Source organism: Pteropus vampyrus, unplaced genomic scaffold, assembly GCF_000151845.1.
Source record: "Pteropus vampyrus isolate Shadow unplaced genomic scaffold, Pvam_2.0 Scaffold584, whole genome shotgun sequence".
NCBI classification, from domain to species: domain Eukaryota; kingdom Metazoa; phylum Chordata; class Mammalia; order Chiroptera; family Pteropodidae; genus Pteropus; species Pteropus vampyrus.
Window position 1 is genome coordinate 451,477 of NW_011889365.1, and position 13,385 is coordinate 464,861.

General features: G+C 41.2%; 1 protein-coding gene and 1 long non-coding RNA gene across 2 annotated transcripts in view; one reads left to right on the forward strand and one right to left on the reverse strand.

Moving 5' to 3' along the window:
- LOC105308524 (histone-lysine N-methyltransferase SMYD3-like) overlaps positions 1-10,508 on the reverse strand; it is a 446,229-nt gene extending 435,721 nt beyond the window's left edge. Inside the window, exon 1 of the mRNA XM_011384522.2 lies at positions 10,222-10,508. Coding sequence (XP_011382824.1) covers positions 10,222-10,385 — 164 coding nt within the window. The 5' untranslated portion in view covers positions 10,386-10,508. The remainder of the gene's footprint in view (positions 1-10,221) is intronic.
- Positions 10,509-10,567: 59 nt separating this feature from the next.
- LOC111733604 lies at positions 10,568-12,403 on the forward strand. Its single transcript, XR_002778047.1, has 2 exons — positions 10,568-10,660; positions 12,162-12,403. It is a non-coding gene; the product is annotated as an uncharacterized LOC111733604 (long non-coding RNA).
- Positions 12,404-13,385: the final 982 nt, after the last annotated feature.

A 13,385-nucleotide genomic window follows, 5' to 3' on the forward strand; every position in this document is an offset into this window, starting at 1 on the left:
GTCAAAAATTATCTGTCTATATAAATATGGGTTTACTTCTGGACTCTCAATTCTGTTCCAGTGGTCTGTGTATCTGTTTTGATTACTGTCGCTTTGTAGTATAATTTATGCTCAGGCAGAGTGATGCCTCCAGACTCATTCTTTTTTCTCAAGATGGCTTTGGCAATTCGGGGTCTTCTGATGATTTTTTGTGCTATTTCTTTAAAAAATTCTGATGGGCTTTTGATGGCAATTGCATTAAATCTGTATATTGCTTTAGGTAATATGATAATTTTAACTATGTTCATTCTTCTAATCCAAGAACATGGAATATCTTTCCATTTCTTTGTATCTTCTTCGATTTCTTTTAATAGAGTCTTGTAGTTTTCATTATATAGGTCCTTCACATGCTTCGTTAAATTTATTCCTAGATATTTTATTCTTTTTGTTGCAATTGCAAAAAGAATTTTTTTCCATTTCTTTTTCTGATGCTTCATTATTAGAATATAGGAATGCAATGGATTTTTGAACGTTGATTTTGTATCCAGAGACTTTACTGTATTTGCTTATCGTTTCTAGTAGTGTTCTTACGGAGTCTTTATGGTTTTCTATAAAGAGAATCATGTCATCCGCAAATAGTGACAGTTTGACTTGTTTCCTATTTGGATGCCTTTTATATCTTTATCTTGTCTGATTGAATAACAGTGGCGATAGTGGACAGCCTTGCCTTGTTCCTGATCTTAGAGGGAAGGTTTTAAGTTTTTCACCATTAAGTATGTTGGCTGAGGGTTTGTCATATATGGTCTTTATTACGTTAAGGTATTTTCTTTCTGTGCCAATGTTGTTAAGTGTTTCGATCATAAATGGATGCTGTATCTTGTTGAAGGCTTTTTCTGAATCTATTGATATGATCATATGATTGATACTTTTTAATTTATGTAGTGTATAACATTAATCCATTTGCATATGTTGAAACATCCCTGTGCCCCTGGGATGAAGCCCACTTGAATGTGGTATATAATCTTTTTAATATGTTGCTGTATTCAGTTCACTAGTATCTTATTTAGAATTTTTGCATCTATGTTCATGAGAGATATTGGTCTGTAGTTTTCTTTTTTTGTGCTATCTTTACTAAGTTTTGGTATCAGAGTAATAATGGCCTCATAAAATGAGTTGGGAAGTATTGCCTCCTCTTATAAGTGGACCCACACAATTCAAACCCATGTTGTTCAAGGGTCAACTATATTTCAAACACCAAAATGATGGTAAGTCTAAAGGTAAATGTTCAAAATTATCTTAAAAATAACCCCAAGTCCTAATTGTATATACTCTTCTGCACAAACGATATTAAAACTAAATTCCAGTCCATCATATATAAAAGAGATATATACTCAAGAATGATTTAAACATTTGATTATGCATGTATAGTCAGTCCCCAATTCCTTTTCATCATATTGAATGCTATTTCAGGACGCTGTAATATCCACTGGATAAGTGCTTACTGAGTACTTAGAGTGGCTCTGTCATTTCATTTAACCCTGTCTTTGCTACTCATGTGTGATCAGCAGACCAGCAGCTTTGGCATCACCCAGGAGCTTGTTAGAAATGCAAGATGCCACCCCCAACCAAACCTGACTGATCAGAATCTGTACTTGAACTGGATCTTCAGGTGATTCACATGCACATTAAAATTCAAGAAAGGTTGTTCTGAGCGACTTCACTCAGTAGAGGTTTATTTCTAGCTCCCACTAAAAGCGCATTAAGGCGATCCTCCAGAGCAGCTCTCCTCCATGCCATGACTCATGATTCTTGTTTCTCCACCTCAGCTCACAGCCTCCACAGTCACCAAGGCAAGGTAAGACAGAGCAGGGAGGACGGCACAGGGTATTTCATGGCAGACCCAGAAATGGCTTGTGTAGCCTTCAGCCCACACTCCACTGGCCAATGCTGAGTCACAGGGCTCCAATTCAACTGCAAGGAAGCTGGGAGAGGTGGTAATCTTGTGTGCCAACTGAGGAAAATGAATAACACTTACTAATGGATGCTGTGATATCTCAGAAATACCAAGAAAAAGTTGAATAACCAGAGTTGAACAAAGGTAGAGCAAGGAGAATTATGGGGACCATTAACAGGAGTCCTACCTCTGTCAGTTCAAATTCTAAAGCCAACGGCCACCCAGTGAACTGGCTCACCTTCTGTGAAGAGGGTCATTCTTGGTCTAATCAGCTGGCAATTCAAAAAAAAGTGGACATAAGCTGGCAAGCATTTCAAAGGCATCTTCATCCCATTTACATAATTCCAAAAGAAACAAATTCTAAGAAAGATTTTCTGAAAATTTATTTAAATCTGTAATTACAAAAAAAAAAAAATGCTACAAGCTTGACTTGGGGGAAATACAAAATATATAAAGTCTAGAGGAATATCTCCCCAAATCCCTCCAAATCCCATTCTCCAGAAGTAATCATTAGGATGCTGGGATGTCCTTGCAGACCTCTTCTATACACATAAGTACATAAATAAATACACAAAGATTTTACTTAAATACATACATTGTTCTACAGCTTCATTCACCCAGCAATGTCATGGACAGCCATTCACATCTGTACTAACTGGTTCACTTCAAAATTAACAGCTAAACGGTATTCTACAACATGGTTGCACCATCATTTAACCAGCCCCCTTTAAATGGACATTAAAATTCTCTCTCCCTTTTTTACAAATTACCAAAATGTTGTGCTAAGTATCCTTGTAATTCCATTGTTATTTATATTTCCATAAGAATCCCAAAGTAGGGTCAAGAAAAGACAGCGCTCAATTGTGACAAGTATGATCAAACTGCCCTCCAAAGGAGCAAGTACCAATTTACACTTCTATGACAAATGTATGAATGCTCTCTAGTCCATATCAGTGCTCATCAGGAACATGACGGACACTTTTTTAGGGCTGTTGTGAGTATTAAGTGAAGGAGCACACAAGGTAAAGCACTTCAAATCATGCCTGGCATTACTCGGTAAGTGATAATAAATAGATATTGAACAGTAATAGACGATCATCATATACTGCGATAACAAGTAAATGAAAAGTGGCTCTCTCTCTTTCTCTTGATAATCAAGGTTAATCACTATCCCATAGTTGGCCACATCCAACTCAGTGGAACATCTCTAGACCTTTGACAAACAGAAGCAGCCCAGAGTTAGAGGATGGGAAGCAAAACCTGAGTGGGTCATCCTGAGATTCTCGAGCTCCACATCCGGTTCCTGACCCCATATATCCTGGCAGGTTATGAGAAAACCAGAAGCAAATGTTGTCCATATTTGAACAACATTTACTAGAGAACAAACTCCCACTTCTCAAAATGATACAAAAGACATGTCCAGTGTTTTATAACAATGGTTCCCAAAGTATGGTCCAGGGACCCCTGGGAATCCCCAAAGCCCTTTCAGGGGGCCCACAAGGTTAAAACTATTCTCATAATAATACTAAGACGTTTTTTGCCTTTTCTATTCTCATTAACGAATGTACAGTGGAGTGTTCTAGAGGCAGTATGATGTGATTTTGTAATACACTGAAAGCAGAAGCAGTTTTGAGAAATTAAGGGTCTTCTATAAGCTAGACATTAAAGAGATATGAATATATGTAAAGCAAGCAACTTTTCTCAGTAAGCTTTCTTTGGAAAATACAGTTTCATTAAAAACTTTGCTAAAGTGAATTAATTTATTATGTTTAAATGCATATTTTCAAAACATTAATTTTTATGCAGTAAAATCAATAGATATAACCCCAAACGTAAAACCTCTTCCTAAATTACTTTTTAAAAACTCCTCCTATGAAACACTTTTCAATAACTTTTAAGAATATAAAGGAGTCCTGAGACTGAAAAGTTTGAGAAGTACTGGTCTGACAGTGTATGTTAGAGCAGTCAGACTTCAGGCATTAGCCCATGGCTTCAATTCTCCTTCAGTGAAGGTCAGAGGCAACATTGCGAGGAAGCACAGCTTTCTAGAACAAGGGTCCCCAACTCCCAGTACTGGTCTGTGGCCTGTTAGGAACCGGGAAGCACAGCAGGAGGTGAGTGGCTGGCGAGTGAGCAAAGCTCCATCAGTGTTTGCAGCCGCTCTCCAGTGCCAGCATCACCGCCTCAGCTCCATCTCAGATCATCAGGCATTAGATTCTCATAGGAGCATCAATCCCTGGGGCCAAAAAGGTTGTGGGGCAGGAGGGGCGGGGTGCTGTTCTAGATGATTTTCAGTAGGTCTCAGAGATGGTGGTATAGGTAGAAAAAACAAATCCAAGTGCAGAAGAAAAATGAGAGTTCCAGTTCTCAAATCAACAATCCATGACAGAAGGATCTAAAATAAAAACCTGACACCGACCAGTTGGCTGGCTGGTCCTGAAGGTGTGTCGCCATTTGGGGAACTAGGTTGTGAACTGGGCACTCTGTACCAGCAGAAGCCACAATGGCCGTGATGAAGGGAAGCCTGTACTGTTGGGTTCTAGGCCCCAGCCTCCATGTTCCCATAGCTACTCTGTTCTTGAGCCCTCTGAACAAGCATCAGGTTTCCGAAGAACAACTTACTGCTATACATACAAAAGCAGGCCATCCTCTCTGATTAAGAACGTCCTCTGCTGTCGCATTCACGTGGACCAAATGTTTTCAGGCTCAGGACTCTGCCATACAGCCCTTTCCCAAACCTCTTGGCAAAAGAAAGAAGCAAAAGAAACAGGAATTATAACTCCCACTTATGGAAGTCATATCCGTAGAGTCCCTTCCCAACCCACCTTCTTATATAACCTTTTACTTTATTTTATTCCAAGTCCTTGATCCTCAGGTAAACTCATTAGCCATTGCTCGAGAATCTGAAAGTCTTGACTTCAAGCCATCTCTCAAGGTTCTACCAGCCCTGTGAGAGGATCTTACTAGTCCTTCAATCGTCAGCCCTGCCATTGCAGGAAGAGTCTAGAACACTGCAGCAGTTCATTTGCACCTGCTGCTCACACATTTCACAATATCAACTGCCAAACAATAGAACGCTTTATGCTCTATTTGAACAGAGGCGAGTGCCTCCCTGTCTCCACTTGGCTCTTTCTACTCAGCCTTAAACTTTGGGTTAGGAAGCCAATATGAGAATTCTGCCTTTGTCAAAACTACTCATTCTAATGCCTGACATTCTTGGTCACTTTACTTATTTACAAAACTCATCTGACATCTCAGCCTCTCAGTTTTCTGATCATTTCAACAATCTTTCTTAGTCCCTACCTCAGCCACTTTCTGCCATACCCTAAACCTTGCTGTGCCAGCACATGCACTACTTCTAAAGCACATGTATGTCAAGTCAGTCCATTCTCGACCACACCACCATTTCTTTCACCCCATCAGGTCCTCTAATCCATTGATCCCACCATATTTCACTGTCCAGCATCCTCCTCATGACCTCAGTCCTCGCTTAGACACCATGGTCCATGATTATGCCCTGCCTTGCCTACAATTTCAACCTTCTTTCTCCCTTCCTCCATCCATCCATTCTAACCTGGCTGTCCTGGGTAAACCCAATTCTCATAGTCAGGCAGTGACCACTGGGAGAGAAAAAGGCACTACCCTGCTAACTGCTCTCACTTTAAATAAACGAACACGTTTTAAGTGGACCCTCAGCACTTACCAGCAATCCTACTGCATTTCACTAGGCAACTCACTCTCTCCTACAAGAACCTTTTCTTCTCTAAGACTGAGTCAATCAGGAGCCATTTCCCTAGCCATCCTCAAACCTTTTAATCACTGCAGCTGCCTTCTCTGGCACCTCTTCTTATCTCAATTCGTGAAGGTACTCCCTCCTGCCTCCGCCCCAGGTTGAGTCTTGGCCAAGATAGATTATATCATCTCACCAAACACTGTGTTCTTTTTTGTACTTTATTGCCTGATCATATTTACCCACACTGTAACTCAAATGTAGTTGATTTCTTTTCTATAATTGAGCTAATATGTCTCAAAAATGGGGCTGTTTTTCTATAATTAATCTAATCTTCCTCATGAATATTAATCCTAGTAAACAATCAGAAACTTAAAATTTGCCAAATAATATGTCTTTGCCAGTTAACATCCAGATACTTAAGTTTAACTCTTTATTAGCACAGGATTAAATAGTTGCTTTTTTTCCTCCAAGTGGGGCATCCTATGGAAGCAAGAAGGATATTGGTGCCTCTGTGGAATCTCACTGGTCTCTGTTGCAAGGAGGTGATCAGGTCCCATAGCTAGACTGATGCCATCCCACCTTTTGGGATGTCATGCTGGTATCACTGATCCTGATCTTTAGTCTAGAGTCACATAGTCTTTTGTCATGATGCCTGCTGTTCCACCATGCCTCTAAGCTCCTCTACATCTGTCACAGGGGTATGACAGCATTTCAGAATCCCCTACTACAAGAAGCTCCTCCATCTAGCTACTTCCTTCTAGCACTACTGTGCTACTGGCCCCAGTGTTGGCACAGCACTATCCTACATAGCTCTCTCTTCTCAAGATTCCAAATAAGGAACAGAACCAAAGGCCATCTACTTTGACTGTCCCATCAACCCATTTAAAACACTCACCCCACCCCAGAACTTCGGCCGGACGGGAGATCGGAACGTATATTTCTCAGTCTGTTTTCCCTATCTTTGTCCCCCTTCTTCCCACACTCTACCAGGACTAAAAAAGATGGACTTCCCACTTTGAATTCATCCTCCTTCCTCCTGGGAGGCACTCTGCCTCAGTCTTGGCCTTAATGATGGAAGAGCTATTCTCTTTATCCTACAGAAGAAACTAGCATTAGAGTTTGACACAGGAAGCTCTTGGTATGGATACTGTAAGCAATTTAGAAGTTTAGAAAACTGAAAATAAACATATATTGACTTAAAATTCCCCCAAATACGATCCCTATACAAAGTCAACAGTTAGTATCTCCTGTATGCTAGGCCCCCTGCAAGGATATAAGAAGATCAAACTTAGGTCACTACCTGGGGGAGTAGGGAGACCTACAAAAATAAACACAATGGAATTTTATGTGGTACATTTACCAAAACAGATTAACACAAATAACCTGTCAATCTTTTCAGCTCCTTCAAACTAAAAATGTGTGCAACAGCAGAATAAGGGTAATATAAATTATTTCAGGTAACAATTTGTCATATAATCTTTCTCCAATTTACATATTTCATTTTCTTTTCCACGTACAACATGAAAAACAAGAAGCCAATCCTTAATGACAGGATAAAAGCAAGAAATGCCATGAAGCAGGTTCAAGTTTCCACTTAATAAAAATATGCAAGAACTAAAGCAGAAATCAAAATAGCCCAAGGCCAAAAAACATCAGGTAGAATCTTAATAAATAATCTGGAGACTAATGAAGTAATTATAACAAATATCTGTTCTTATAGATTATGTATTTGGTTCTCTTCTCCCCCCGACCCCGACCCCCTGACACTGTTAATTGTTACAAACTAATATTTTCGTTCCATTTCTTAATTCAAATGGAAGGCAGCAGAAGGCAAGGACAGCTAGAGGACAATTCTGCCAGACTTTCATATTACAAACTAAGAGCTTACTAGGTGCCAGGCCTTGGGGCTACAAAAATTGAAAGGTGTAATATCTCCTCTTGGAGACTTCACAATTGATGATGGATGAAGAAACAAGTTTTACTTACAAAGTAATAAGGAACACAGAAACTGTATCCCATAATGACACACCTTCAATAGGGTTGAAAACTGCATAAAAAATGCATCAAAGTCTGATTTCTCTAACTCTATTTCCAGGCTGCGGTGTCTCCCAACTGGGCACTTCAGAAACACAACAACCACTGAGGTGGAAGCATTCAAGAGAACACCTACTGGGGGGAGGAGGGAAGAGGAAAATAAAATAATAAAATATCAAAAAAAAATTATATATAGTATGAAAAAAAATAAAACTGGCATAAAAAAAGAACACCTAACACTGCACAAGTCAATTATAACCTAGCAATATAAAAGAAGTGCAAATATATTTTTTGTGTAAAGTGCTAATAAACGTGTTTGTTAGTCATTATGAAAAATTCGTTTGTAAGTTTGGCATTTACTTACATCCCTTTCCCTGTTTATGTTTTCTGATTTCTCCACTATGTGAATATTGGTGGGAATTCGAGACTGCCTCCATTCTTATAAGCCAAAAAGGCCAAATACTCACCTCAACTTTCCTTCCAGCTAGGGTACAAGCAGTAACCTAAGCTCAACCAATCCAAGACACCTACTGAGGACTTTGAATTAGAAGTTAATAGTGAAAAAAAGCATGGTTAAGAAAAGAACTTTCCAGCAATAACTAGTTTCCCAAGCAGCAGGATCCAGTGTCATGGTGCTGGTGGTATATGCTGCATAACCCAGTATTACCAGGCAGCATCAGAAATGACATACCCCCCAGGTCCCAACCTCAGCTACTTCTAAAGTACAACTCTGACTGTGGAATTTTCCTTGGTTCCTGCCCATTTTCAGAGCTGGGTTTCCTCCAGACTTCAAAAGAATGCTAAGAACTCTCCAATATTCTTCCATGAAGTTCCTTTTTTTTTTTTTTTTTGCTTAAATCACTTCAGTTCTTGCTAATAAAAAAATGAGTGGCAGACAGTAGTAATGAAATAATATGGTAAATCAAGAAGCATCCCACGCACAAAGGACTGGGTTTGTGTAGTCAATCTTGGAAAATGGACAATTCCATGTGTAATATGACTCAAGTCCAGCTCTGATAATTCAGTAATTTGTCATCATGTAGTTATTCCAAAACTTCTATTCCAACTACTACTAAATAACTTGGCAGTGTGATTTTATCTGCAAGATGACCCACGTCTTCTCCATTAATTAATATTACAGGACTTAAGAAACAGAAAGTGCTCTACTTTGGACTACATTCAAATTCTAGATATACCTCCCAAAGGATTTAACAGGATGAAGAGCCCACTTTTCTGTAATTTGTTTGAGAATCAAAGATCTCTGACTTTCAATATCAGGGCCTTCGGCACAAAGTCAAGTCTTGAAAGGAATGAATGGTTTTCAACTACACTGTTTACAGAAACTTCAGTGTTCTCTCAACAGATTTTTTGTTGTGCCTACGGTTGCTTACAATTATTGGTAACTTTACAATACAAAATTAAATAAATTCCTCAATTATAAATCCAATAAGGAGGTAGTAAGATTAATGCTCAAGCTGCAGGTTTGAGCTTTGAATTTACGTCTTCGCCTCCACTCACCCAAATCCCAGACTAACAGGTCTGGAAGATTACTCATGGAAAAAAACCATCCCACCCATCTCAATGGGAGCTCATTTTCTTAGCAGATATCAGGAGCTCAATAACATGTGTTGCTTGAACACAATTCCTATGACTGTGCATATATATTACATATTTCCATAAATTGCTTTCACATAGCACTTTACATTAGCCCAGTGCTTCCAGCCTAATAAAAACATTCCCATGAATTCTCACCTCTAGATGGGTGGTTAAGAGTCAGACTTACCTGCACATCCATTAAATGCGAAGCACACCACGGAACCTCAGTAACTTACGCTCCCACCGCAGTGTTGCATGTCTGTTTCGGCACTTCTATACATTGTAATTAATTACCTCTCACGTATCGGCTCCTTCAGGATTCTTAAGGATGTCCTGTTCATCTTCGTATCCCCAGTCCAAACAGAACCTGGACCATAGACTGTGTCGTCTAAACACCAAGAGCCTTCCGCTCCCTGCAAGCCCAGTCCTTTCCTGGCTGAGCATTAGCTCCGAGACTGATTTATACCATTCTTGTCCCACCCACCGTCCCCCTCGCCAACTGTGATTTCCACAGCCGCACCAGTGAAGCTTATCGCACAGGACACAGACTTCGTTCCCCAGCGAAATTACCCACGACCCAACTCTTCCCCTACGTCTTTCCCACCGGCTCCCCACAATCCCCACCGCAGCCCAATGCGGGTAGGTGTTAGCGGGTCCCGCTCCGCCCTACAGAGCTGCAGGGACTGAGCCTGGGACGCCCACAACCCCCGGCCCGGCAGCCCATGCGGTGGCCGCGCGGAGTCTGTCAGCAGCTACGAGCCCCCAGGAACTAACTGCACGTGAGGAGAAGTGCGGGGCTGGGCACCGCCGAGCTCCCGTGAAACCCCGTGACGGGCTGCCCCCCCCACACACACACACACACGCCCCCAGCAGCCCGAACCCCAAAGTGCTGGGACTCAGGTAGGCGAGGGCGCTCCGTACGTACCCGAGGAGGCAGCGGTCGCAGACGACGCCACGACTCCCCTTGCACACCGTGTACGCCAAGGGATCGGAGCGGAATAGCAGCTCTCCAGGGCGCAGCGGGGCCAAGGCGCGCAGCCCGTTTCCCCTGTCGGTGGTGCTGAACTTTTCCACCTTCGGCGGCTCCATCCTTTCGCAAGCTCCGCACGTCAAATGTCAGCGGCGTCCCGCAGCTGGCTTCTCGCGGGCAGCCGGGAGCCGCGCGCTTGCGCTCTGCGCGCACACGCACGCCGAGGGGCGGGGCGGACGCGGCGGGGGCGGGGAGCGCCTGAGCATGCGCAGACGGGGTCCCGAGGGAGCCGCGCGGGCGGGTGCGGACGAAGCAGGAGCCAGGCGATGCTCTGGCATTCGTTGCTCACTGTCGTCGGTCGCTGTCGCACAAGGCGACTCCTCAAGGAGAGGAGGTACTTCTTCCTCTTTAATATTTTCTTATGAATTTTAGTGCAGACGGAAAGTTGAGAAAACAACGCAATGAACAAACTTATACCCAAAACTTAGATCTAGCATGTTAGCATTTTGCCATTTCTGCTCATTCTCTTTGTATGCATGTGTATTGTTGTTGAACCACTTGAAAGTTGTGTTGTAGAATCATTTAAAAGTGTTGCAGACATAACATTTCATAGCTAGTACATCATAACATTTCATAATTAAATACTGTAACATGTATTTCTTCAGGATAAGAACAGTATCCTATAAAACTACAACATTGTCACACCTAAGAATATTTCTATACTAGTAAGCAAAAACCATATTCACTTTAGGAAAGGCTTTTGTAACTTTTTTTAAAAAAAAAAAAAAACAAGATCATTTTCTTTTTCGTGACGTTGACTCTTGAGTCCGAGCTGTTGGGTCTTGTGAAACAAATATTCTGTATTTGTCTGGCTTTTTTCTAATAATGTCAATCAACTTATTCCTCTATTCCTTGTTTCCTGTAAACTGCAGGCTAGATCTAGCTGCTAGAGTCTAGTAGAGACTTGATTTGATTCAAGTGTTTTGTTTTGGGAGTTTTTTAGCAAAAACACACTACAAATTACATTGTTCACTTCGTATTGCGCCATATCACATTTGAATGTGCATGTCAGGTTGTCCCACTATTAATAAAATTAAATCTGATTAGTTGGTTAAAATGGTAGCTGCTAGAATTCATTATAAAGGTACATTTTACCTTTGCAATTAGTAAGTAATCTGTCGGGGGCATACTCTGGCGCTGTAATAGCCTGATTTCTACAGCCTGGACAGGCAGACTTTTGACACTTCCTGAAGTTGTCTAGAAGCAGCCATGGGGTAGCGAAAATAGTGGCTGAGAATTCAAAGATGTGGATTTGAGACCTTGTGACCTTGGGTAACTTTTCCAAGCCTATTAACTTTATAGTGAAGGTGATATTACCTTCCAGAGTGATAAGAATAAATCCTATGAAAGTATTTTGAAAAACCTATAAAGCACCATACAACTATAAGGAATTAATGAGTTTAAATTTTGAAGTCTGTAAGTATAGGATAATGCCTGCATCCAGCATTCTACCAGCACTACTAGTATCATCAACTCATACCACTGCTCAGCATTAAGCATGATACATAGAAGGGAATCAAAAATCGTTTACTGAACTAAACATGTCATAAGGCATTCCAGAGAACTAGGGTCTAATTCCACAATAGAACATTCCGAGGTACTAAAGAGTGTGAGAAGAGTTCTCAGGGAAAACTTTATGCTGGACTCCATACTAAGAGATGGGATGGTCCAGGCTTTCCTATTCTGGGATGTGGTTCCAGCTACCCAGACATGAGCCATTTCCCCTACCGTGTCTTGTTCCCTTTCCCCCTGACACAGAAAGCCAACTGCCCCAAATCTCAGAAGACTGTCCCATTCCTTCAGTCTTTCTCTCAGCCTATACATATGTTTTTCAGTTCCCACTAGTTGGAACTTGGATATACGGCTGGTGGTGTACTATCTCCTACCATGAAGAAAAAAGCAGTATTCCAGAAAATGATGAGATGAAAGAGCCCTACACCCCTAGTTGTTTACCTGGTTGGACATTTCCATGAGACAACTTGTTTAAATCACCTTATTTTGTTGTGAATGAACAGACCCAGACGAACATCCTTTGTTATCAGCTATCAGCAAAAATAAAAGGACTTTTGGCAAAATATCTTGGTAAGTGCTTAATCCTGAATTGCTTGGTACCGGACCTGGACCTTGTCATCACCAGGAATCACTCCACCTCTGGCATGTTAATATCAGAGTTTAAATGTCTTAAAACTGACTTTCTAAAACTTGCTTCGTTATTTCGGCGATTTTTTGTTACTTTCACATTCCTTGATTCCTGTGTTTGCATCTCCAGAGAAGCAGATGATAAGACAAGATTAAACATGCAAAAGGTTTTTAGAGAAGAGAGGGGAAGGCATGACATGTTTTAGACAGTGATTGCAGGTCTGATTATGGAAGGAGAAAAAGGAGGAACGTTGGATAGGGAGTTCTAGACCACAGCAAAATTCCAAAAACGGTTTAGCCAGGCCAACAGGGAGTCAGTCCTGGGGCCAAAATTGCCCGTTGGAGTTGTGTCACCAGAAGGGCTTGCCTTAGTACCTCCACCATGCTTAGTCTTCGCCTGAGAACAGCCTGCAGTAAGTGTAACCTTAGCATAAACACAGTGCTATATTCAAGGGAAGAAGCTAGAGACGTCAGGCAACTGTGCTCTCCCCACCAGGAGATCTGGGCATACCCCACCGCCTTTAGGAAGCATCCATCCCACCTGAAAGATGTCAAATATCAGACTAATTTCTCACTCCACAACTAATGGAAATCACTCACGTGCACAGACCTAAAGGCTAATCTGAATACACAACTTTTATTAGTATAATTGTCCATATTCTCTATTGCTCCAGTCACTATGAATTTGGTTTCCATCCTTAGCTAGACACTCTGTATGGTTTAGTGTCTCCTTAACTCCCTTTCTGATTGCCCACAGCAGTTAATAAATTTGTCATTCTCTAGCCCCCTCTTCCATTTTGTCTGAGGTGCACTGTCTGATATTTCTCAGTGCATATACCACCAGTAAGGCATTAATTCATCTTTTGACTCCTACATATATTTATATTAGAATCCATACTCTGTTTAGGCGAAGAGCAAAA